General features: G+C 51.8%; 1 protein-coding gene across 1 annotated transcript in view; it reads left to right on the forward strand.

Annotated features, from left to right (window-relative positions):
• Positions 1–22617, forward strand: part of LOC130119597 (cAMP-dependent protein kinase type I-beta regulatory subunit) — a 99094-nt gene extending 76477 nt beyond the window's left edge. Inside the window, exons 7-11 of the mRNA XM_056288145.1 lie at positions 1512–1670; positions 6563–6623; positions 9604–9725; positions 21312–21393; positions 22390–22617. Of these exons, the coding sequence (XP_056144120.1) occupies positions 1512–1670; positions 6563–6623; positions 9604–9725; positions 21312–21393; positions 22390–22562 (597 nt within the window). The 3' untranslated portion in view covers positions 22563–22617. The remainder of the gene's footprint in view (positions 1–1511; positions 1671–6562; positions 6624–9603; positions 9726–21311; positions 21394–22389) is intronic.
• The last annotated feature ends 4167 nt before the right edge of the window (positions 22618–26784 follow it).

The raw sequence follows: 26784 nt of genomic DNA on the forward strand, positions 1-26784 counted from the left end.
GAAGCACATTATCCAACATACTTTGTGAATATTTCTTATCTTTGTTTGAGAAACTTTATTGGACCATTTTTAGATACAACCTTCATGCTATAATTCTGCTATTATCATACACAGATGCTCTGCTCTGACGGAGCTTTTTGAAGCATCAAACCATCAGCTAATTCGGCTCAGCTTGGCCCCGCAACCCCACCCTCCTCATCTTATTGTCACACACCTGCTTCAGACTGAGAGATGTGTTGGCCGTGGTCCACCCTCATCCTTGGATAACAGCCCCAAACAGTCGTCACTATTCACATCAGCCACTTGAGAGATACCGTGGGGACGAGCCCCTCCCTCCCTCCCTGTCTCTCATCCATTGTCTCCGTGTTATGAGGTCATGAAGTGGATAGTGTGGTGATTGGAGACAGGCTACCCAAATGGGACTCACAGAGGATAACGTTCTGTGCATGTCTGGCCTTACGGAGTTGTATAGGTGTGTCTGTGTGTGTATGGTTGTCTTGTCTGTCACTCTGCTCCACACAGCAGGGTGGGGAGGACAACAGCTCTGTAGACCAGGAGTTTTGTTTGGGCCTTTGGGCCCAAGTCTTCACAGACTCTTTGCCTGAGTCTGGCGTAAGCGCCACCGGCACAACTCAGGCGATGGTTTACCTCAGAGTCGACATCGGCTTTTGAGGGGAGAAGGCCGCCGAGGTAGGGGAAGTGATCATCGTTTGGGACAACGGTTGTCTGTCTTGCCTGAATGTATGAGAATGTGCGCTTCAACTCTTTGACAGGATCCTTAAAATCCACCCCCCGGCTCTCTACCCTCCCTCACCTCCAAATCAAAGGAAGCGCCTCAGCAGACAAGACAGGAAGAATAGAGTAGTTGGATGGGGGAGATGGGGGGGGGTAGAGGACCTTTTTAGAAGGTCCCTTCTGAGGGCTTATTGGGGATCAAATGCTTAGGGACATACCCGGTAAGCATAGCAAACATACAGGAAACCGGGAGGTCGGAGAAGTTGAAAGTAAAAACTGAAAAAAATTATGTTAGTGGCAAAAAAGGGGAAGACGGCATGCAGGGGGGTGACAGATTTCAAGACAAGGGGAGATAATTGAGACATTAGGAGACGGATAAAAGAAGAAGCCGTGCAAAAGAAAAGGAAGAACTCGGGGGTGAAAATGCTGAGCCCAGCCAGCTGGTCCAGGGCAGAGGACGGGTCCCTGGAGTATGCCCACGGTGACGGTGTCATGTGTATGTTCCGTCTAAGCCCTTTCTGAAAGCCTTCTTAGCCCCCCCCCCCCCCAGACAAGTCATGTACTGTTATGATAGACACAGGAATCGGCCAACTACAAGGCTTATCAGCTTATCATAAGGCTGGCTGAATTTCTGGTTCTGAGATTTGACTTTCAAAAGGTTCAACATGGATGCACATCTGAGTCACCACATCTTTCTTTCTTTCTTTCTTTACAATATACTGCTCACATTAGGCTCATATCAGACCCTCCTCACTTCTTTCTTGCTTTGTCTGTAGGTGTATGTGAACGGGGAGTGGGTGACCAGTATTGGAGAGGGGGGCAGCTTTGGTGAGCTTGCCCTGATCTACGGGACCCCCAGGGCTGCCACTGTCAAGGCCAAGACCGACCTCAAACTGTGGGGCATTGACCGAGACAGCTACCGACGCATCCTCATGGTACGGACCCAGCCACACAAACACACTCATTCCCACGAGGTGCCGCCGTACAAATTACACATTTTACTGCACCGACGGCAAGTGCTTGTTGCGAAATATCGTTCCCCCCCAGCCCACAGCACTGCAACACAAAGACAAAAACACATCCAAAAACTACAAGAACACCTAACACATATAGCCAAACTAAACAAAAAATCTCTGTCAAAGAGAACCAGCCAGGATGACTGTCGGAACTGCCAGTCTGCATGGGCTAGCAGTTAGCTTAGCCTGCCCCGCTTCCGGGTCCTGTCAGACCACCCTCAGTGTTTCCTCTTCGGGCACAGCTCCAGGTAGGGCCATGGTTGCTGGGCCCACCGGATGCAGCAGACCAGGCTCCCTCAGCAGATCCAACGCTAGCTCTCCCAGCCAGACACCTTCGACACACCTCCCCACACTCCACACGCCGACACGAAAAACACAGTCAACGCCAGGCAAGGCCGCCGCCAGACCACCCTCGGTGTTATCGGAGCTGCCGGTCTGCATGGGCTAGCAGTTAGCTTAGCCTGCCCCACTTCCGCGTCCTGTCAGACCGCACTTAGTGTTACATGTTCGGGCACAGCTCCAGGCAGGGCCGTGGTCCCTGGGCTCACAAGATGCAGCAGACCAAGCTCTCCCAGCCGATCCAGCACCAGCTCTCCCAGCCATCAAACGAATGCTATGCTATGAATGCTATGCTGTTATTTCTTTGTGAACAAATAGTAATTTGGAATTTAAACTGTCTGCAATATGGCCGGCTGAAGGTACAAGGAATGGTCAGGAACCAGTTAAGAGTGACAGTATGGCCCATTACGGGCCAGATACGGGCTTCACAGTTGCTTCTAAACTGGTGTTCTCAGTTATTTAGCTAGATTTTGTGATCAGTTTTAATTTGTCACTATTATTATTATTATTATTATTATTATGAATGAATTGTGGGGAAAAAATTGCTTCAATTTTAGTATGCCCAATTTCTGAAGTCCTGCAGATGACATGACATGTTTCAGTGTTGCTGCCTGTGTTCTATAATGAATTGTGCAAATTAAAGTCATGTTGTGCTGTTGTACCCAACCTTTGAAACATATATATGCTTTCTGCTATCATCCGTGGTCCTTCAGCTGCAGTGGTATCTCTTGGCAAACTCTCGCTCAACCACTCCAAAACCCCTTAAACACTCTCAACAGTAGCCTTCAACACACACACACACACACACACACACACACACAGCATGTGCAACCGTTTTTACCGCCCAGTATTTGTCCTCCCTGGTCGACCTTCTCGAGTGAGGGAGGGGAGAGAGGGAAGGAGTGGTAAATGGAGGAGGCTTGTGGAAGACGGAGAGGGTGATAGGCGCTCATAGCTCTGCACACACTCCCTGCTCCTGGAGCTTATCTAGCAGGAATGTCTAAATGTTTAAACTGAGAACACAAGGTGCTCTGCCCCAGCTGTCATTCACACACACACACACACACACACACACACACACATACACTTTTGAAAATGCACAGATGCATGCACGTCTGCAGAAACGCGTGTCTGCACACACACGCATACATTTTGTGCGCTCCAAAGACTAACTGCTGTGTCTGTGAGTGTATCCATGCAGCCCTGAATACTTCCTCAAGCATTTGTTGACCAATCTTTACAGCTAGCTCCAAGTAAATTAGATAGCTTCCAATTAGCCTTCCCGTCAGCCGTCGGGGAAGTAAGCCTGTGTTGGGAGTGAATACTTGGCTCTGTGCGCGGACAAACCGCGTGGAGCCGGAGACCGCCGTTGCTCGGATCTTTCAGCTCGGTGCAAAAGTTGGCGCTGGCCCGCCCGGCACTCATGTCACCTCTTAAGCACATACTTTTGCCGAGGGCACAGCCTGCCCTGGTAACCCCCCCCCCCCGGCTCGCTCCGGCTCCCTCTCTCTTTCTAAAGCTCTCTGTCACCCTTTCGCTACCCTCTGTCTTTTTGCTCCCCTCTTTTTCTCATTCCTTCGTTGCCTCATGCAGCAACAGCGGGAGGGGAGAGAGGTTGAAGCAGAATTCAATTATGTGGACCTGCAGTTAATTATTTCTGTCAATGATTTGTAAAGCTGTTTTTATAATGTGTGTGGTATTCTGGCATCCCTGTAGGCCAACATGCTCTCTCTCTCTTGCTCTCTCTCCTGCTCTCTCGCTCTCTCTGTCTGTCTCTTTGTGTGTTTGTGTTAAGTGTGTGTGTTTCTCTGGTAGAAATATGCTATCTGTTTATGTCTGTTGTTGGTTAGTTAGCAGCTCTGGTGGGGGGGGGGGGTTCCTGTGGCTGCTCACTGAAACTACCACCGCTTTTACTGTGTAAATCAGCTACCCTCCTGCTGCCTACTGCACCCAGATGTACCCTAGAACTTCTAATGTCCCCCCCTGACAGGACACATACCGCGTTTAGTACTAGAACGGTCATCTGAATCGAGGTGTTAACCAGTCAAATGCAGCGGTTCCCAACTCCGGTGTCCTCGGGCCCCCCGAGTACCGCCGGGTTTCTATCCCGCCAGACATGCAGCCCATCTGATCGGGGAGGTTTATAAGCCTGCCAAACAAGAAAACATAATCAGCTAGAATAGAAAACAAGCAGTGCTCAGGGTCGTAAGGCCCAGAGCCGGGAACCGCTACGCTAGTACGCGCTACATCCTGCCCCGTCGGTAGGACGGGGGTGAGGGAGAGGGTCGGTTACCGCGGGTATTTAATCGGCCGAAGCCATCAGCGACCTTGTCGTGGAAGACGGGAGCCAAGCAGGCACCTTAGGACCCCCCCCCCTTTACCACCTCCTTCCTCCGCCCGACCACATCCAGGACCCCAATTAGTAAATAAGGTCGTGATATTCCCTGTGGTAAATACACTCATTCCATGATGTTGTGCCACTAGTCAAACAATACCCGCATTGTCGAGGCCTGTTTGCTTTTGAACCTACGCGCACAGCGACCGCCAGAGCCAACAACAAGACGGCGATATATACAAACAGAGAGGGAGACAACACGATGGGCTCGGCCTAGAAAGGAGAGGGGGAATCGATATGTGTTTGTCGTTGGACGGAGATGAAGGCGTTGCGGACGGGTTGTGAAGGTGCGATCTGGTTTAATCTGGCTCCGCTTCGTGCCTCGGCCCCTTTGATGGCTTCACCTCAAAGGGGCCGAGCGGGAACACGCGGGCCGGCTCCTCGCTCGCCGCGGGCAGGAACCTGCACAGCAGGGCCAACGGGAGTACTCGGTGGAGATGGAGTGGGGCTCGGGTAGGCAACGTGTGTACTCGGGCCTTGGCCGAGAAGGCGCAGGAGGGATGAAGACCTGCGGGCGGAGTTAAAGAAAGCGAGGGGGAGAAGGTTTTGATTAGAAAAAGAGAGTTAGATGAACATAATTTAAAAAGAAAAAGAAAAACAAGGAATGATTAAATGACTGGAAAAATCACAGATCATCCAAACCTCCACTAAAGAACTGACTTCAGCAAACCAGGATGTTGTGAGCAGAACCCCGGCCCATCCTTCTCGCCCTCCTCCTGCCCCTGATTTAGTCTTGCTGTGTAGAGTAATGTCAGCCTTTCTTTTGTTGGGGGGGCCCCCCCCACTTTTTCTACCCAATTGTATCCGGCCAATTACCCCACTCTTCCGAGCTGTCCCGATCTCTGCCCCCCCCCCTCCCCCGCGGTCTGAGGAGGGCTGCAGACGACCACGTTCCTCCTCCCATACATGTGGAGTCACCAGCCGCTTCTTTTCGCCTGACAGTGAGGCGCTTTGCCAGCGGGACGTAGCGCATGGGAGGAGCACGCTATTCCCCCCCAGGTGCCCCGACCGACCAGAGGAGGCGCTAGTGCGGCGACCAGGACACACACCCACATCCGGCTTCCCACTGGCAGACGCGGCCAGTTGTGTCAAGCCAGAGGTAACACGGGAACTCGAACCGGTGATCCCCGTGTTGGTAGGCAACGGAATAGGCCGCCACGCCACCCGGACGCCCCAGCATGTAAGCACAGTAAAGCGGAGGTGGCCCCGTGGGGCAGAAGCTGGGCTCAGAAAACGGACTTTTCAGAATCTCTCTCCCGAGTTAGTTTGGCATGTGTATGTGTATGTGCGAGAGACGCACAACAGGGAAGAGAAAGTGTGTCGGAGCGGAAACACAACATGTGAGACAGAAGTCTGTGTTTTCCTATTTGATAAGCGTGAAGGGTCTTTCTTGCTCAGGCCGCAACAAAACAAGCCGGCGGACCTAAAAACATCCACGTGTGCACAAAATGAAGACGCTCACACACACAAATACAGTCGCACTGCCGCACTCCCCCCATCACTTGTTCAGGAGAGCGGCAATGCAGCAGTCAGGCTGTTTACACTCCGGAGCCCCACGCCGGCGTCGCTTGGGAACGTTTTCTCCTCTTTTAAGAGAAAATGTGAAATTAAATCAAATTAGAGGCAGCAGCGAGGCTCGGGGCTCTTAAGCGCCGAAGACACCCCTCGTCTCACTATATCATTTCCATATGCAAAGGCAGACACGGGGCGGGCGAGACGTCTCCTGTCGCTCCCTCTTTTTTAACTCCCTGTTCTCCCCTGTGTGCCGGTGCAGGAGGGGTGGAAAGGAAGAGAGCAAGCGAGGGAAGCGGCGCTCTGGGTCTAGACTTGTCAGGAAGCACCTGATGCTCACAGCACGGGCAGGGGGGGGGGAGTCCCCTTCTTGGCGGGTGGGGTGGGCCGGGCCACACACACACACACACACACACACACACACAGACACACACACGTGCCAAAGTGCTCGTGCCTTAAATGCTACCCCACGGTTCTAAAACAACGCCACAAAACGCGACTCTGCTGAGTTTGGTTCTGGTTCTGAAGGTAAATGTCCCTCCTCTCTTGGTCATTTGTCCTACAGGGTAGCACACTGAGGAAGAGGAAGATGTATGAAGAGTTTCTCAGCAAGGTCTCCATCCTGGGTGAGTAAGTGGTTGTGTGTGTGTGTGTGTGTGTGTATCCCTGACGCTTTTGATTGGTTTCACGGTATGTTTGTGTGTTTGCTAACCACGAGAGCGCGCACAATGTGCCGCGTTAAGACTGTATAGGAAAACGCTGGGTCAGAAAGTCCAGAGTACAAGCAGTCACACTTGCTGAGCACAGCTTGTAGCGTAGCCCACATAAACAAGTACACACCTTCTCACACAAGGCACAGTACAGGCTGCATGCACAGATTCAACCCTTCGACACTATCCCCACTAAAGCCAGTTTGCACGCTGGTCTGCTGGTGTCTGGGCTCAGAGCATTGGGAGCGACTGGAGGCCTGAGCTAACTTTTCTGCCAAGACTTGGATAATACTAGTCTGTCACTCGAACTGAGGTGCAAGGACTGGTCTCAAGCCCAGTCCGTTTTTTAGAAGAAACTCAAATTAGAACTGACCCCCATCCACCTCCTGCTGGTCTTGTGTGTCTGTGTGTGTGAAGTCTAAGGCCTCGCTCCCTGTATAGTGTTATTAGCTGGCTGAGTAAACACACATACACTCATTCAGGTCTTGGAAGAACCTCCCCCATCTTCACCCTCTCCCCCTCTCCCCCCTGCTTCTCGTTCTCCGCTCTACCTCTGTGAGTAGGAGAAGGGGAAGGGGGCCAGGAGTGTTTCTGTTTGTCTTTGATTTTTGCGATAGCCGCGAAATTGGGTACAAGCCCTTGATGTTGTCGACTAAAGAGAGGGGTGGTGTGTGTGTGTGTGGGGGGGGGGGTGACAACATGCTCTTTGTCCCTCACACTCTCACACACATGAAAACATGCTTGAGCTTCCCAGTGACCAAGCCCTTTTGTGAGTGTGTGTGTGTGTGTGTGTGTGTGTGTGTGTAGTGGGGGCGAGGGAAGCAGGCGCAGGCTCCTCGAAGCGTGAAATGTATGTCCTTTGGTCAGAGTGTTTGCAGATCACGTTACCTGCGGAGCTGTTAAGGATCACCTCTATAGGAACCTGCTGCCTTTAGCGCGCAGCCAGCGAGAGAACATCCGTCTGGTGCCGGCAGACAGCATGGCCCCGCGGGGGGGGGACGACACTGGACACCCAGGCCCCACCTATCTTTACCTTAGTTAATCCTACGCACTCTGAAGCAGACACACAAATAGGCATGAACACGGATGGCTTACCACACACACACACACACAGAAGGACACCGTGGACCGAGACAAAGAGGTTCTCCCCGACCCCCACATCTGAGACAACGAGGTTCTCCCCAACCTCCACATCTGAGACAAAGAGGTTCTCCCCGACCTTCAGATCTGAGACAGAGGTTCTCCCCGACCTCCACATCTGAGACAAAGAGGTTCTCCCCAACCTCCACATCTGAGACAATGAGGTTCTCCCCAACCTCCACATCTGTTACTCAAATTCCATCCAGATGAAAACACTGAATCATCCCATCTGCTCGACTAAGATCAATTCTGGGAGTGTTGTCACCGCACAGATGGATGCGACAGGTCGAGTATTGAATGGCTGACCTGTGAAAGCCGAGCTGGTAAATCAAAGGTTTGGATACTCACGCTGTCCCATGGGGCGTTTTTCTAATTGTAAGTATTTGGTTGGTTAGTTGTTTTTTTCTTTATTTTTATAAATACATAAATTTATGCATTTCAATAGCTCGGAGTTGCTGCAGACCTCGGTCGGAACATTTTTCCCACTGAAGATGTGTAACCGTCTATGTTTTTGGTTTCTGTGTGAATACCAACGGCTTCTAGAAATATCCCGGGCTAACCACGCCACTGTACATGTGGTTAGACAGTAGGAAAGATCACTGTCGCCACTGGGAACCGAAAAAGATAGATCCTACAACATTCTTTTCAGCAGAGCTCATTCATAAATGGCTGCTTCAGGTACAAGGTTCGAGTCTGTTTTTCTTTTAAAAAAAAAAAGGGATGTCAGCGTGCGCTGGATCCCAGGAAATGAAGCAGCCTCTTTGTTTTAGACTCGCCGCCTTCACTGTCACCTTCAATCTGCGGCAAATGTAATGATACATTTATATTAATCAGTCCGCATATAGGTCATGTTTACACTTCATTCACATAGATTCGAACCTTCCTGTCTTGAGTGATCATAGAAACCTGAAGTATCGTAAGTGCCATTCCTGGAGTCCTCCATATTGACGTGATCATAAAGAACCAGGAAATGCTTTGAATTCAACATTCAGGGACTCCTTCAAACCACTCACATGGTCTCACCCAGCAAATAAGTACAGGTCAAGTTTCACTTACCTGCTTTGGGACCTTTGGCCTGCTGAGAATAAGTAGGTGGGGTAGTTGGGTGTCTCGCTGAAGGATAATTTAACAGGGGATCAAACCTTTGACTTCTCTTTGAAGGGACAGTTGCCCTAATCGCCTGACTTTTCTTCAAAGGGACGGTCGCCCTAACCACTGGGCCACACGCCGCTTTAAGGCCGGGGGAGGAATTTGACATCGGGCTGTCCTCAACGCCGGACTTCTGACTCGCCCCCCAAAAAACGAAGCAAGTACCGAGTCGGGGGTCTGGTTTCAGTGTGTCGGGCCCTCAGAGGCCCCCCACGACAGGAGGGGAGAAGAGACGTTATAGTCCCCGCTGAGTGAGTGGATTAGCCTGAGGTGGGAAGGACTGTTCCCACCAGTTAACTGGGCTAAAACAGAACACATCCTCTCAGAGAAATACACACACACACACAAACCCAGTATAAATCACTCACTCCGAACTAGAATGACTTGAAAACTACATGTAATGTGTATACCGGGGTTGATGTCGACGCTATGGTCGTTTAGATACAAAGGCTGTCCAACTCCTGTGGAATCCAAAGTAGCACTACTACTACTACTACTACTACTACTACTACTACTACTTCTTCTTCTTCTACTTCTTCTTCTTCTTCTTCTTCTCATCATCATCATCATCACTGACCCTCTATGTGGGGGTGTTTTCTGTCCACAGAGTCCTTGGACAAGTGGGAGCGCCTGACGGTTGCCGATGCCCTGGAGCCTGTTCAGTTTGAGGATGGAGAGAAGATCGTGGTGCAGGGAGAACCTGGTGATGACTTCTACATTATCACAGAGGTCGGCATCTGTTCTCAGTGTGTGTGTGTGTGTGTGTGCATAATATAATACAATGTGTGGTTGTGTATCTATCTGACTACCTACATGTAAAGGGTTGTCGAGTGTGTGTGTATTTCTGTATGTGTGTGTGCCCATGTCCTGTTGAGTATGGTAATCCTACGCCCCCATCCTATATCCTCTGAGCTGTACCTGTTGACACATGGGGCCCAAGGTCGTGTGTGTGTCATCAGGTGGGCACCAGGGTTGACGTACATGTCATCGTCCCGAGACGTTGGTGGGCGCTTCGCTGGGATCAGAACTGATTCCACTTTATTGCCACTAGCCGACAGACTCGGTGCGGGGCTACTCCCCTCTACCCCCAGTCTTCAGCCTCCGTTCCTGGGTGAGAAAGCGCAAGCCCCCCCCCCCCCAACACACCCACCAACCCCCTCACATTGAAGTCTTTGTGGAGCTGGGGCCCTTGGCGCAGCTCCACGAAGGGCCCCCCTGCCTGTCATCCTAACACACTTTTGATTAACTCCATACTTACACAGCTCTCGCTGGGGTCAAGTCAAGAGGGCCCCGTGTAGGGGGTGAAGAGATGGGGGCACAATCTGCTGTCATTTTGTCCTCTCTTCCCCAACAGTTGCTGTGTTCTCCCTCTGTCGTTCCTAGATTCACTCAAGGGTGGGATCCCTATTGCTCTCCCCCTCCCTCTTTCTCACTTCCTTACTCTCTACACATCTCTCTCTCATATGGGGTGAATGCAAAGACTGTCTTCTGATCTCTGCGTGGATGAGCAGATATCGATGGCCGTTCTTCTGCGGTCTCTGATTGTCGGTGACTATGGTGAAGCTTGCAGTGACCACGTAGTTTGTGTTTTGTAAAGAAATCGTTTGTTTAAAGCCTGTTGGCTTGACAGAGAGCTATCCTTCACGACTCTGTAAATAAATAAAAGGGAAAGTGCTGGTCACAGTCTCCCTCCCTGCTCTCCCTCCCTCTCTCTCTCTGTCTGTCTCTGTCTCAGTGGTCTGGGTCTAACAATAGTCCCAGTGAGCAGTCAATACACAGGAGTACACGAGGCTGGCTCGGTGCAGCTCAGCCAGAGGGGGTATTATCAGCGGTGCTGACTGATACATCACTCCTTATCCCTCTCTTGGCCCACTCCCTTTCTCCACCTGTACTCCCTCAGCACAGCAACCTCCCCCCCTCTCTCATCCATTGCATCTATTCATTCATCCAACCACGCCTCATTCTAACATAGGCTTCCTTGTACACCTCATATTGTTTGACCAGTTTTGGTCAATTTTGAGGGTTTCAAGTAAGGCTGCAGGAATCCCTTTTTTTAAAATCCGGTTAGTATCTGAGTCTAAAACGAGCCCAGCGGGGGTCTAGAGAGATAAATATAGCAGTTAGCAATGCAGTGACTCATCGGTCTGAGTCTGTCTGTGTCCCAGAGAGAAGAGAGGAACCACATGTAGAGTGATCTGGGACCAACAGGATAGATAGATAGTGACAGAGGGGTGTGGAGAGAGAGAGAGAGCACGGGGGCAAACAAAGCCCCACAGGCAGGCAGCTCATTCCATGGTGTCCCGAAGGCCTGTGTGTGTGTGTGTGTGTGTGTGTCTCTCTCCTGCTGTAATCTTCAGCCAGAGGCGCCCACACACTCATCAGTGAGGAAGAGGAGGAAACTTCCCACTGCTGTTAAACCGACAAGCCGCTCTTGATCACTTGTTAATTTCAGTTGGGTATTACATTTTTCCTCAACAAGCATAAACAAAGTGGGTTTTTTTTTCTTTTTCTTTTTACCTCCCCTCTGCTCCCTCTTTCATCTCCCACTGTCTTAAGTGATGCCATCACCCCGAAAGTAATTTTTGGCTTTCTGTAATCCCTTTTTCCCCACTCTCCTGTCTATCATCCACTTTCCTTTAATCTCTCTCGCTCTCTCTCTCTCTCTCTCTCTCCCCCCCTCTCCCTCCCTTCATCTCTCAGGGAGCAGGGCCTGACTTTCCCAGAGCAGGGCGGACTGTGGTGGAATGTGCGCCGCTGACTTTCACACGGGGTCAGGAGACCCAGCCTCCCGGGAGGGAGACCAGAAAGAGAGAGAGAGAGAGAGAGAGAGAGAGATGAGCCCAAGGAGGGGAAGGGTGGGGTAGCAGGGCGGAGGAGAGGTTGAGTCGGGAGTGAAGGAGGGGGAGGGTTGAAGGTGTGGGTAACAGTTAAGGGATGAATGCGCGAGGTCCCCGTGGCGCTTTCCGTCCGTCTGTCTCCTCGTATATTCTCTGTCTCTCAGTCTCGTTTTGTCTTTCGCCGTGATGAAACTTCAGCCAATGGATGACGTTTCCCTGCTCTGTTCAAGCTAACATTCTCTGTCTCTGTTCCCTACGACCCCCAGCCCCCGGCCCTCTCTCTCTCTAACTGCCTCTTTGGGACAAATCTCCCAGATCAGTAATTACACACTGCTGATGGGGAGATTGCAAAAAACAAAAAAACAAAAAATCAGGGAAGTATAGAGCCATCACTTTCTTTGGCCTGCGAGGGCCTGTAATGAAAACTGACATGTTTACATTTTTTTCTCGCACTGTACAAACAAGCCTTAACAGAACTCTGGGGGGCCACAAAGACTCGGTCGCTCCTCCACCGCGCTACCACCAGCCCCCCTTTCCCTTCCTTTCCTTTAGACATCTTTCATGGCTTGTCCCACTGCTCATGTACACACGCACACACACAGAGCTCTCTCTCTCTCTCTCTCTCTCTCTCTCTCTCTCTCTCTCTCTCTCTCCCTCTCCCTCACAGAGCACACTTGCACACACAAAAGTAACATGCAACCTGTTGTCTGCAGCCTCACAGGGCCTGTTTGTCACGGTGCATTAAGTGTCGGGTTTTGTGGCGGTGGTGGGAGCGTGTATAATGTATAGCTTAAGTTTTAGATAAGTGTGTGTGTGTGTGTTTGTGTGTGTGCATTTGTGCATACCCGTGTGTGTGTGTGTGTGTGCTGCCGACCTGCTAATGAATATTGATCTAGCACGGGTCGCTGGTCGCGGTTCCATCCTCTTCCGTTCATGCTTCAACTCCCTTCTTCTTTCTGTCATCAGCGCCTAAATAACAGCTCAACGTGTTTTCTCCCACGTGCTCTTCTGACCTCCGCACTGTAGTTATCACACCCAGGGGACCTATAGAATCACTCTGGGTCCCGCAGAAAGGGGAAGTCCTCTGTGTGCTAAAGGACGGCACCGTTTCACCCTAACCTATATGCCCCGGAATGCAATTTAGCTGATGTTGTTTAATGCCATGTTTTCATGGGACAAGAGATCGATGTGTTAATGAAAGAAGTCCCGAGGGGGCAGGTTGTAGAGCTAGAGGATCCAACAGTATTAGATTATTATAAGTTAATTGTTTTGTGTGTGTAATGGTTGACAAGGAACAGGAAACAGCAGCAGTGGTTGATGTAGCAGTCCCGAGCAACAGCAACATCAGGAAGAAAGAGCATGAGAAACTAGAGAAATACCAAGAGGGAAGAACTAGATGGGATGTGGAAGGTGAAATCCACAGTAGTCCCAGTGGTAATAGGAGCACTAGGAGCTGTGACCCCCCAAACTGGGAGAGTGGCTCCAGCAGATTCCAGCAACAAAATTTGAGGTCTCTGTCCAGAAGACTGCAGTCCTAGGAGCAGCTAAGATACTGCACAGAACCCTCACACTCCCAGGCCTCTGGTAGAGGACCCGAGCTTGAGGAAGACACACACTACCTGAAATAGGGTGAACTTATCCTGCTCTCAGGGTCACGGAGATGCTGGAGCCTATCCCAGCAGTCATGGGGCGGCAGGCGGGGAGACACCCTGGACAGGCCGCCAGGCCGTCATACAGCCGACACACACACACATTCACACCTAGGGACAATTTCGTATGGCCGAGTCACCTGACCTACATGTCTTTGGACTGTGGGAGGAAACCAGAGCACCCATAGGAAACCCACACAGACACGGGGAGAACATGCAAACTCCGCACAGAGGACGACCCGGGACGACCACTCAAAGGTTGGACTACCCCGGGACTCAGAACCCAGGACCTTCTTGGTTGTGAGGTGGTCACACTAACCACTGCACCACCATGCCACCCATATTTATATATATATACACACACACACACACATACACACACACAAACATGGATGCCATCCAGCGCTTTACCTGTGCTCCCATGCATAGGGTGAGTGGTTGTGTCAGGAGGGCATCCAGTGTGAAAGTTTGCCAAATCATTATGCGGATTGACAAAACAATACTGGATCAGTCGAGGCTTCATACCCGATCAGTCAAGGCCTGGGTTGACAACGACCGCCATTGGTGCTGTACCCTCACAGGGTACTGATGGAAACTAAAATCCGCTACGGTGACCCCTCAGAAACGGGGAAAAGCCGAAAGAAGAAGAAAATACATACACACACAGACTACATGGCTAAAAGTATGTTGACACCCAAACATCGCACTCATATGTGCTTGTTGATCATCTCATTCCAAAACCATGGGCATTAATATAGGGTTGATCCCCCCTTTGCTGCTATAACAGCCTCCACTCTTATGGGAAGGCTTTCCACTTGATGTTGGAACATGGCTGCAGGGATTCATTCCCAATCAGCCACAAGAGCACTACTGAGGTCGGGCACTGATGTTGGGGAGAAGGCATGGCTCACAGTCAGTGTTCCAGTTCGTCCCTAAGGTGTTGGATGGGGTTGAGGTCAGGGCTCTGTGCAGGCCAGTCAAGTTCTTCCACACCAAACTTGGCAAACCATGTCTTTATGGACCTCGCTTTATGTATGGGGGCATCATAATGCTGAAACAGGAAAGGGCCTTCCCCAAACTGTCGCCACAAAGTTGGAAGCACACACTTCTGCTGCTGTAGCATTAAGATTTCTCTTCACTGGAACTAAGTGGCCTAGCCCAAACCATGAAAAAACAGCCCAGATCATTATTCCTCTTCCACCAAACTTTACAGTGGGCACTGTGCGTTCAGGCAGGTAGCGTTCTCCCGGCATCCGCCAAACCCAGATTTGTCCATCAAGCCTCCAGATAGTGAAGCATGATTCATCGTTCCAAAGGACGTGTTTCCACTGCCCCAGCGTCCGGTGGCCGTGTGCATTACGCCACACCAGCCGATGCTTGGTATTAACCACGGTGATCCTAGGCTTGTGTGCGGCTGCGCAGACATGGAAACCCATTTCATGAAGCTCATCCTAACAGTCGATGTGCTGACGTCTGCTGGACAGCCTGGCTGAACTCTGTCAAACAATGCTAGATGGGAATTTTTCTGTGTGTCAGTTGGAAAGTGAGTGATGCCAAGACAGAGATAAAGAGACAGTTCTAGTGCTGACGTTGCTTCCAGAGGCAGTTTGGAACTCGGTAGTGAGTGTTGCAACCGAGGACAGATGATTTTAACGCACTTCAGCGCTCAGCGGTCCCGTTCTGTGAGCCTGTGTGGCCTACCACTATGCGGCGGAGCTGGTTTCGCTTCCAACACGTTTTTACGTTACAATAACAGACTTAACATTAATAGTTGAGTGGGGCAAATCTAGAAGGGCAGAAATTTGGACAAACTGACTTGTTGGGAAATGTGGCATCCGATGGCAGAGACATGTTGAAAGTCACTGTGCTCTTCAGTACGACCCATTCTACTACCAATGTTTGTCTATAGAGACTGATTTTATGAATATACCAGCAATGGATGTGACTGAAATAGCCAAATCCACTCATTACATAGCTTTGTCCATGTAGCGTGTGTATATACTGATGAGCCAAAGCATTATGACCACCTGCCTAATATGCTGTTGGTTCTCCGTGTGCTGCCAAAACAGCCCCAACCCACCAAGGCACGGACTCTACAAGACCCCTGAAGGTGTCCTGTGGTATCTGGCACCAAAACATTAAGCAGATCCTTCAAGTCCTGTAAGTTGCGAGGTGGAGCCGCTGTGGATCGGAGTTGCGGGTCCAGCACATCCCGCAGATGCACCATCAGATTGAGATGTGGAGAATTTGGAGGCCAGGGCAACACCTTGGAACACTTCATCATGTTCCTCAAGCCATTCCTGAATAATGTGTGCAGTGTGGCAGGGCGTGTTATCGTGCCGAAGGAGGCCACTGCCATCAGGGAATACCATTGCTGTGAAGGGGTGTACCTGGTCTGCAGCGATGTTCAGGTAGGTGGCACGTGTCAAATTGTCGTCCGCATGAATGGCCAGACCCAGGGTTTCCCAGCAGAACATTGCCCAGAGCATCACACTCCCTCCATCAGCTTGTCATCTTCCCACAGTGCATCTTGGCGCCATCACTTCCCCAGGTAAACGTACGCAGCCGTCCACTTGATCTAAAAGAAAACGGGACTCATCGGGAACAGGCCACCTTCTTCCACCGCTCTAATGTCCAGTTTGGATGCTCGCCTGCCCATTGTAAGAGCTTTCGACGGTGGACAGGGGTCATCGCAGGCACTCGGACTAGTCTGGAGCTACACAGCCCCACACGCAGCAGGGTGAGGTGCACCGTGTGTTGTAACGCATTCCTCTTTTAACCATCATTAACATGTTCTGTGACATGCCACAGTAGACCTTCTGTCGGTTCAGACCAGACGGGAGAGCCTTCATTGCCCTCACGCATTGCCCAACACCCTGTCGCCAGTTTGTGGTTCACCCCTCCTCGGACCACTGTTGGTAGGTGCTCCCCACTGCTGACCGGGAGCACCCCACAAGCCTTGCCATTTCAGAGGTGCCGTGGCCCCGTCATCTGGCCGTAATAGTTTGGCCCTTGTCGAAGTCGCCCAGGTGTTATGGCTGCCCTCTTCTCCGGCATCCAACACGCCGACTACCATCTGATCGACCCAGGCCTTGATGTGTGCCTTTAGTGGGAGATGATCGACGTTAGTCGGGTCACCCGTGAGTGGTCATAATGTTTTGGCTCATCGGTGTATGTGTAAATATAAAGCAGTTTCCCTCCATTCAGAAAACCGGTATGGGTTCCCCATTCAGGTGGTGTGTAAATAAGAGAACAGTTCGTTTAAGGGAAAGCTCTTTGTTGAGGGACGGGGAAGACCATTGTCCCCTAATGTGCCCGGTAAGTGATCCGCCTCTCTGTGTGCACACGTGTGTGTGTGTGTGTGTGTGTGTGTGTGTGTGTGTGTGTGTTGGCATCGCGGAGAGCTAGTGCAGACACTCCCGGTGCTGAGTGGCCTTGTGTGAACAGGCTATTCAAGGTATCACCTTTCTCTCTAACTCGCTCCTCCATCCGTCGCTCTTTCACTCTCTATCTTTCTCTCTCTCTCTCTCTTTCTGCGTCCACGGTCTGTTTAGCAGTTGTTACTTTCTGCACAAAAGCCACAACATTTTGACTTCTCGCCTGCGAGCGGACGCCATTCGCACTGCTGTGTCCGAACACACGAGCGCCGGTCCGAGCACAACCAGTTAGCAGTCTCCGGTCATGGTTTGCTCTTGAAAGATGGATGTCGTGCGACTGCAGCTCCTGCCGTTGGCTTGTTCTTCCTCTCTCTGTCTCTCGCTCTCTTACATCTTTTCCCCTCCCTCAGTTTTCTCCTTCCATTCCCACATAACGTTAGAATTGAAGCGATATATTCCATAGATAAGGGTTTTTGTTTTCCATTCATTCATTTTAAGGCTTTTACCTCTGTTTATTTATTTCTGTCCTCCTCCCTCGGTCTCCCCACTCTCTTTTGTTGCTCCCAGCCCTCCTTTACCCCCCCCAACCCCCGTTTCGGTTTGTGTGTTAAGGAAGATCCTCCAGTGTTTATAAAGGACATATCTGTGGAGCATGGCTCCGCTCCGGTGGGGGCGGGGGGTGGGTGGGGGGTGGCACAATACGAGATGTTATCTGGACCACACCGGACGAGACCTGCTCACAAATGAACTACCGAGCTGGACTGCACTGTCTCACTCGTTTTGTTTGGACGTGAATGGAAAAGGAGGAGGAATCGGATTGGTGTGAAGAGAGAAACAGAGGAGATTCCTTCTCTCTTTTCTCTCTCTCTCTCTCTCTCTCTCTCTCTCTCTCTCTCCCTCCCTCTCTGTTCTGGCCTCATAAAGTTTGTATACCTTGCAGTAATTATTTACTATTATGATAGTATCTGATCTCGCCTGGCTCACGCTGTAGGCTGATTCGCTGGTAAGACAAACACAGTGATGAAGGTACAGTAAACCAGCGCTACCTGTGTGTGTGTGTGTAGGCGTAGTCGTCCCCCCCCCACACACTGCTCACCAGATCTAGGTAGACAGAGCGGGCCACTGTTTAGGGTTTCAGCAGAACATGGCCAGAGTACAAGACACTCCCCGTCCGCATCCTTTTTTTTGTGAAACAGTCAGTCAAGCCAGTCAGCTGGTGATACAGGCAGCCAAGCAGGCGGGCACGCTGCCATCATGCGTGTCCAAGACATCAGAAGGAGGGGGAGGCTGGGAATACGGGGGCTCTGGCTCTGCTGGCACCATGCCTGTCGCCCTTGGCACCCAGCTTGTGTGTGTGTGTGTGTGCAAGAGTGGAGGAGTTGCATCTAAATGTAGTGTCTCTGTACAGTATTTCAGTATATACAACAGTGTGTACTGGGGAAGCTGTTTGTTTCATTTAGTTCTGTTCATCCATGTGTTTAGTAGAGCACACCTGTTCCTCTGGGCATCTAAAGCTTGTGTGTGTCCAAGCATATATGTGTGCATGCATGTGTGTGCGTGTGTGTGTGGGTGTGTGTGTGTGTGTGTGTGTGTGTCTCTCTCTCTCTCTCATTTCCCTTGCCGCAGTGGGACGTTTTCCACAGTTGCGGTTGATGCTCTGCTTACTAAAGAGACAGCTCTGTAGTATGCAGCTAATGTCAAACTGGTAACCACAAGGGCAGTCTGGTGGTGTCATCCTCCCTTAACACCATCTGAGGCCCATCTGACAGTCTGCTGGTGTCATCCTCCCTCAACACCATCTGAGGCCCATCTGACAGTCTGCTGGTGTCGTCCTCAACACCATCTGAGACCCATCTGACAGTCTGCTGGTGTCATCCTCCCTCAACACCATCTGAGGCCCATCTGACAGTCTGCTGGTGTCGTCCTCCCTCAACACCATCTGAGGCCCATCTGACAGTCTGCTGGTGTCGTCCTCCCTCAACACCATCTGAGGCCCATCTGACAGTCTGCTGGTGTTGTCCTCCCTCAGCACATTCTGAGGCCCATCTGACAGTCTGGTGGTGTCGTCCTCCCTCAACACCATCTGAGGCCCATCTGACAGTCTGCTGGTGTTGTCCTCCCTCAGCACATTCTGAGGCCCATCTGACAGTCTGGTGGTGTCCTCCTCCCTCAACACCGTCTGAGGTCTATCTGACAGTCTGCTGGTGTCGTCCTCCCTCAACACCATCTGAGACCCATCTGACAGTCTGCTGGTGTCGTCCTCCCTCAACACCATCTGAGGTCTATCTGACAGTCTGCTGGTGTCGTCCTCCCTCAACACCATCTGAGACCCATCTGACAGTCTGCTGGTGTCGTCCTCCCTCAACACCATCTGAGACCCATCTGACAGTCTGCTGGTGTCGTCCTCCCTCAACACCATCTGAGACCCATCTGACAGTCTGCTGGTGTCGTCCTCCCTCAACACCATTTGAGACCCATCTGACAGTCCACTGGTGTCGTCCTCCCTCAACACCATCTGAGACCCATCTGACAGTCCACTGGTGTCGTCCTCCCTCAACACCATCTGAGACCCATCTGACAGTCCACTGGTGTCGTCCTCCCTCAACACCATCTGAGACCCATCTGACAGTCTGCTGGTGTCGTCCTCCCTCAACACCATCTGAGGCCCATCTGACGGTCTGTGGTGTTGTCCTCCCTCAACACCGTCTGAGGCCTATCTGACAGTCTGTGGTGTCGTCCTCCCTCAACACCATCTGAGGCCCATCTGACAGACACCAGACTTCCACACATGGCCAACAACCCCTCTATCATGTCTAGCCTACCATAGTTGGGGGGGGGGGGCGTTATTACATGACTAATTTTCACAGTACCATGACATGTGTGGTATGAATGGTATAATGGTGGTTAACACACACAGTGTTGTGTGTCTACATGAGGGATATTCACCGCCTCGCAGTTTCTCGGCGGCACACTCACTCGTACACATTTACCGAAACACAATCTCACGCTTGTGTGTCCACGGTGAGTGGATGGCAGTTTCGGGCTGCTCATTAAGACTCATTATATTCATATTCAGCATCATAAGCCTAGCTGGCAAGGGGACCAGTTTTGAGTGGAAACGGGATTAGAAAGGAAAGGAGAGAGCGTTGGAATGGTCACGTGTGTTTAGCGGCAGGGGCCGAGACGAGCCAGAGCAGTTCCCCTCGGCGACTTCTCCCTGCGAGCAATTACAACGGCACTCCGGCGCATGCAAATGTCTAGACGGCGTCCACTGAAAGCAGACTTACTCTAATTTAGCCCACACGTGTGCGTTGCCCAAACGTATGCACTGTCACACACAAGCCGCCGCGCTCCGGGGTTGCCAGCGTTCAAGGGTCAAGTCAGATCAACTCGCACATGCTACAAATATGCCAGTGTGGGTACTGCACGAACTCTGCTGCACCAGCCGCAGATTTACACACTCACCTTGTGAGATAAAAATGTGTGCAAGTATAGGCATGCACACACACACAACACACACACACAACACACACACACACACACGTATGCATGCATGCACAGCGGGTTTGTCAACAGCTGTGAGATATGATGTGCTCCGTTTCATAGACGAGCAATAAATCATCGCTTTCCCCGGGTACTGATGAAGCGGCATGGCCAAACCGTTAAGTCTTTCTTTCTCTTTGACCCCGCCCCCCCCCCCCACTTTCCAACTGACACACAGAAAAATTCCCATCCAGGGTTGTTGGTCATGGAGTTCACTCAGGCTGTCCAGCAGACATCAGCTGTCGGGGTCTCACGTTGTTGTGCGCTCACTGTGTGTGTGTGTGCGTGTGCGTACATGAACATGTGCTGGTGTGTTAAGGTCAGACGAGGATGCGATGTCGGAGCACCCTCTGGCTCGGCCCAGTGTGTTTCCAGTGTGTGGGTGAACGCCGGCGGGTGGGGTTAGGTTATGGAGCGTCTGAGCAACGTGTCTGCAGCTCCTTGGCGTGTCGGGAATCGGCTCGGCGTCCAGTGGCCATGTACGTTTGTACTTTTGTCCATCCCGGGGGAGGCCCGTGGCGGGACCAATCCGGACTTGGGTGGTGTTTGCTGGGTTTAAGTATCTGAGGATCCGTCTGCGTGCGTCCCACAGAGCAGGTGTCCATCCCACAGCAGTGTCCTAAATCCCGTGCACCTGTGTTCTTGTAAAGCAAAAGAATTTCTCCCCGGCTAATCCACCCCATGATTTTCAGCCCCTGTTGAAGTTACACCACCACCCCCCCTCCCTTATTCTCTCCTTTCTCCTCTTTCCTGCTCTACCTCCTTCAAAACGAATCCTCACCCCTTCTCTCACTCCTCCTTTCATACTCACGGATTTCTTTCTCTGTTCTCTCTTGTGTCTTGTTCTGCCCCCCCTCTCCTCCCCCCCTCTCTCTCCCTCCTCCCTCTCTCTCCCTCTCTCTCTCTCAGGGCACAGCCTCGGTCCTCCAGCGCAGGTCCGACAACGAGGAGTATGTGGAGGTCGGTCGCTTGGGACCCTCAGACTACTTTGGTGAGTGGCTCCGGGCTGAAACCTTCTCCCCTCTCGCCTCCTGTTTCGGCACACAGACACACAAAGCGCTGCTAGTCAGAACGGAAGATGTCATTCACCACAACCTTAAAAAAAAAACACACACACACATTTCACGGATGTAAACGGAGGCCCAAAAATTAGGAACCCTGGACTTGAACATGAATCCAACTGTGAAGCGAAGGGTACAAATTTGTTTCGTAAGGCAGTCTAAAGGATCACGACCTTGATGGTTTGTCTATGAACAGTTGGCCCAGTCAGTTTCTTGATACAGCCCATTGGTTATACTCCTTGTCAGTGATGGATTTGTAACTTACCACACTACTATTGTGCAAATTCTACCAATTAAACACACATATTTTGGGGCGTCCGGGTAGCGTGGCGGGGTATCCCGTCACCTACCAGCGCGGGGATGGCCGGTTCGAATCCCCATGTTACCTCCGGCTTGGTCGGGCATCCCTACAGACACAGTTGGTGGCCGTGTCTGTGGGTGGGAAGCCGGATACGGGCATGCGTCCTGGTCGCTGCACCTAGCTCCTCCGCTGTTCGGGGGGGGGATAGCGTGAGGGGGGGGGACTGGGGGGGAATAGCGTGATCCTCCCACACGCTACGTCCCCCCGGCAAAACTCCTTACTGTCAGGTGAAAAGAAGCGGCCGGCGACTCCACGTGCATCAGAGGAGGCATGTGGTAGTCTGCAGCCCTCCCCGGATCGGCGGGGGGGGGTGGAGCAGCGACCGGGACGGCTCAGAAGAGTGGGGTAATTGGCCTGATACAATTGGGGAGAAAAAGGCGGGGGGGGGGGACACTTATTTTTGTGTCATGATTCATGATACAGTCACATGTCTGTGAGAAAACTGTGTTGACTTTAACAGATATGGGGGACACTTGGGAGTGACCCCCCCCCCCCCCCTCAAAAAAATCAAACCGTTTAACCAGCCTGCTCATGTCTGCATCTCTCTACCCGCCCCTGCCTCCAGGTGAAATCGCCCTGCTGCTGAACCGCCCCAGGGCCGCCACCGTGGTCGCCCGGGGGCCACTCAAGTGCGTGAAGCTGGACCGTCCCCGCTTCGAGCGCGTCTTGGGGCCCTGCTCAGAGATCCTCAAGAGGAACATCCAGAGATACAACAGCTTCATCTCGCTGACCGTGTGACCGGCAGCTCGCCCGACGGGGGCCCGCCGGCCGGGGTTGGTGGGATGACAGTGGCTTTGGGGGGGGGGGGGGGGGAGGGGAGGGGGGGGCTAAGGCTGGGATGTGGGTTGTTGTGTCGACAAGAACAGGGCGCTTGCTTCCTGCCTTTTTTTTGGGGGGGGGGGGGGTGTTTGGTTGCGCATTCCTTTCTGTTGATCTTGTGCACTTTGACTCGACCTGTGCTGTCACGTAGCTTTATTTCAACACCCTGAAGCGGTGTGTGACCAGAAGTCACTGAAATGACGTTAAGATGTTGTATACATAAGACGCACACACACACACACACACACACGCGCGCGCGTGGGCTGTATGTGATGCATGCCTCTAACCGATGAAGAATGGTGGTTGCACTTTGCGTATTCATGAAGCGGGTCGTGGGTAAACGGGTTCCTGGGGACGAGGAAGAGGTGGTTAATGTTTACGTGCGGCGGCAGGGGGTAGGGCGCACAGCACGGTGCTCGCTGGCTGTGGTTTGCTTCTCTCTTTTTTTTTTCCCCCTTTGTGTTTCGCTTGTGGATTCGAGCTCACGAGCAAGCTTGATCTGATTTTACAAAGTCGATATTACTGGCCGTTTCATTGGATTTCAGTGCTTTTTGATTGTGCTTTTATCGTTGCTTATCAACAGGGGGCTTTAGAGGCGGTGACCTTTTTTTTTCTTTTTCTTTTTTTGGGGGGTGAAAATTCTAGAATTGGGCGGCGAAGCGCTGTTTGAGCAAGCTTGACGAGTGGCTTTTATTTTGAAGAAATCCCCTCGACTCCACTACATCCTGCGACGGTTCGGTCCAACCCGTGAGCTGTTGGGTTCCAAAGGGTGCAATAGCGTTAGCGGCTCACAGGCAGGCGGGGGAAATAGACACAAGCACACAACACAGTCTGAAATACGCTAACAAGCAAAGATTGAATGAAAACCTCTCTCACAGACACACACAGACACACACACACACACGGACGCACTCTCACATATGAGCATACACTGTCTCAGGACTATATGAATCTTTACACCAGTACAGAGATCTTTTTTTAGCTGATTTTGGGTCCGTTGTGTCGCCGGGGGGGGGGGGAAGGGGTTTTGCACCATCTAACAGCTGCTGACGTCGGGTTGGTTCCGTTACGTGGTTCTGCTGTTTTTAAGACATGACGTCAGTGTTCGGGTCGGTTCCGTTACGTGGTTCTGCTGTTTTTAAGACATGACGTCAGCGTTCTCAATGTTTGTCACATAAAGAAGGTACAACAAAAGCCGGTGTCGCTTTCCTTTGTTCTGTTGTCATCCATTTTCAAAGTTGTGCGATTAACCCAACGACAAATGTTGTACAAATGGAAAAAAAAAAGACTCTGTATTCTCTCCTCTCTCTCTCTCTCTCTCTCTTCCTTCCTTTCTTTCTTTCTCTCTCTCCCCCTATGCACTTGTCCGTTCTCTCTCTCTCTCAACTTATCAACCCATCTTGAGCGAATAAAGATATGCTTCTGAAATCCGCTTGTTTTGAGTCGTGTTTTCCCTTGATCAGCCCTGCCTTGTTCCCGGCGTCCATGCGGGTCTGCCTCTCATCCTCCTCCGTCTCTCATCCTCCTCCTCCGCCTCTCATCCTCCTCTGCTATCCTCTCTTCCTCTCTCGATCCGACCCAAGATTGCTCTCTTTCTTCTCCTCTCAGCTCGTGCCTGAGAGTCCCTCACTCCCACGCGAGTACACATAACACCCACATCCACTGCCTTTTAGCCCATCCCTCTAACAAACACCTTTCTTGCGTCACCCTCTCTTCCTCTTCTCCCTCGGTCCCTCCATCCTTTCTGCCCCCCTCCCCTCCCTCCCTTCCTCCCTCCCTCTCTCTGTACATCTCTCCCCGGACGTCCATTTCCTCTCCAATCTTCTGTTCTCCCCCTCCGGCAGCAGCAACCACCGCAGCAACCTCTCTCAAGGCCTCGTCCATCTCCCTCCACCCCCCACCACCACCCCCACGTTAAGCCGGAGTGTCACCCGGCCGTCAGTCTGGGCTGTCGGGGAGGGAGCCCCCGCCACCCCTGCGCCGTGGTGGACTTAAAGCCTCCACGGCTTTGACACATTCTTCCTCATCTTACAGCCTGCTAAATCAACTCAGGAATGCACCTTCAACCCACCGCTGCAGAGTCGAGTCCCACGGCCCTCGACCGCCGCCGAACACCACATCCCTCTTCACGCTGACGCCGCACATCGCGGACGCATGCGCATAGAGGTGTGGCGTTCGGCGGTCAGCTTGACCCCCCCCCCCCCCGGGGCTACCCGAGCCGGCAATGTAAACACTCGCGATTACTCGCGAGAGGCGTATCCGCCAACACTCGGCTTCCTCTTCACCCGGAAACGGACGTGTAAGCTGCGTCTGGAACGCCCCCCCCTATGCATTGTGGGAATTTTTGAGGACGATACTGAATACGTTTCGTACCCTGTACCCCAAGTGCATACGGGAATGTAGTCACGCTGGGAAACTTGACCAAATTCCAACATACTTGTGCCCCTTTTCCACTACATGGTACCGGCTCGGCTCGACTCGACTCGACTCGACTCGCTTCTGCGTCGTTTTCCATTACCGTAACAGCGCCCCCTGGATTTTCGGCTTTTCATTTTTTTTTTCAATTTGAAATGTACCTTTCTCTCCCCAATTGTACTTGGCCAATTACCCTACTCTTCACATCCGGCTTCCCCCCCCCAATTACCCTACTCTTCACATCCGGCTTCCCCCCCCCAATTACCCTACTCTTCACATCCGGTTTCCCCCCCAATTACCCTACTCTTCACATCCGGCTTCCCCCCAATTACCCTACTCTTCACATCCGGCATTCCCCCCAATTACCCTACTCTTCACATCCGGTTTCCCCCCAATTACCCTACTCTTCACATCCGGCTTCCCCCCCAATTGCCCTACTCTTCACATCCGGTTTCCCCCCCAATTACCCTACTCTTCACATCCGCTTCCCCCCAATTACCCTACTCTTCACATCCGGTTTCCCCCCCAATTACCCTACTCTTCACATCCGGTTTCCCCCCCAATTACCCTACTCTTCACATCCGTTCGCCGGCCGCGCCTCTCGGCCTGCAGTCTGGCAGGAGACGCCTCGCCTGGTTGGCTGCCTGCCGGGCGATATCTCATGCGCGAGCTGAGGACGCGGTGACGCGTTTCTCTGACCAATCAGAGGTCTGCGTCGATTTGGCGCCCGCTCCAGTATTTTTTTTGGAACCTCGACGGAAGCGGTACCGGGGTGAGAAGGCGGTGCGTTGCCAAAATGTCGGGGTACTTTCCAGTAACAGGACAACGACAGAAGGGCGAGTCGAGCCGGTACCATTGTAGTGGAAAAGGGGCGTTGGTCCGCGGGGTTTTTGGGGGTGTGCCGTTGAAAATTTTGAAGGAAAAAAAAAAAAGACGCCGGACGGTGACGCGAGGTGTGCGGCCCTTACCTACCCGAGCTTGTGTGGCTGAGGCGGCGCGGGAGGGAACACGGGTCAGCCGGCTCTGCGGGATCTCCAGGACCACGGTAAAACTCGACGAAAGCAAACGTATGAGCCAAAGAACGTTTTGATAACTGGGTTCTTTTTTTACTGCGTCATTTCCGGTTAGTGCAAAAAAACGCTCACGTTTATTTCTATTTGTGACGTGCTGTCAAAATATAATGCAGTGTCGATACTGCATGGTGTTGTTGCACAGTATGGATTTGGGGACTTTTAGAATTTGGGAACTGGAACAAAACGCTGCACTTGAGGACGTAGAACCGGTGGTTTGGGTGTGTGCATCTACAGATATATGCCCTCACTAAGATGTTAAATAGTGTACTGTGTTGACGTTATAATCCTCATAAGTAGGAAATCGGGCAAAATATATCTTTTCTGCAGCCCCACTCTCTCTCTCTCTCCCAGCCTCTCGTATTCGAGCCTCGCCCTCACGAGCAGCACTGTACGCATGTTACGGTTGGTACGAACTGTCAGCACGTGCCTCGGCCTCACAGGAGGCTTCATCAGTAACACAGGGCCCATCCACCCATCTATACATCCAACCATCTATGCATCTACCCATCTATGCATCCACCTGTCTATGGATCCACCCATATATGCATCCACCCATCTATGCATGCACTCATCTATACATCCACCCATCTATGCATCCACTCATCTATACATCCACCCATCTATACATCCACCCATCTATATATCCACCCATC

Source organism: Lampris incognitus, chromosome 10, assembly GCF_029633865.1.
Source record: "Lampris incognitus isolate fLamInc1 chromosome 10, fLamInc1.hap2, whole genome shotgun sequence".
Taxonomy (NCBI): Eukaryota; Metazoa; Chordata; class Actinopteri; order Lampriformes; family Lampridae; genus Lampris; species Lampris incognitus.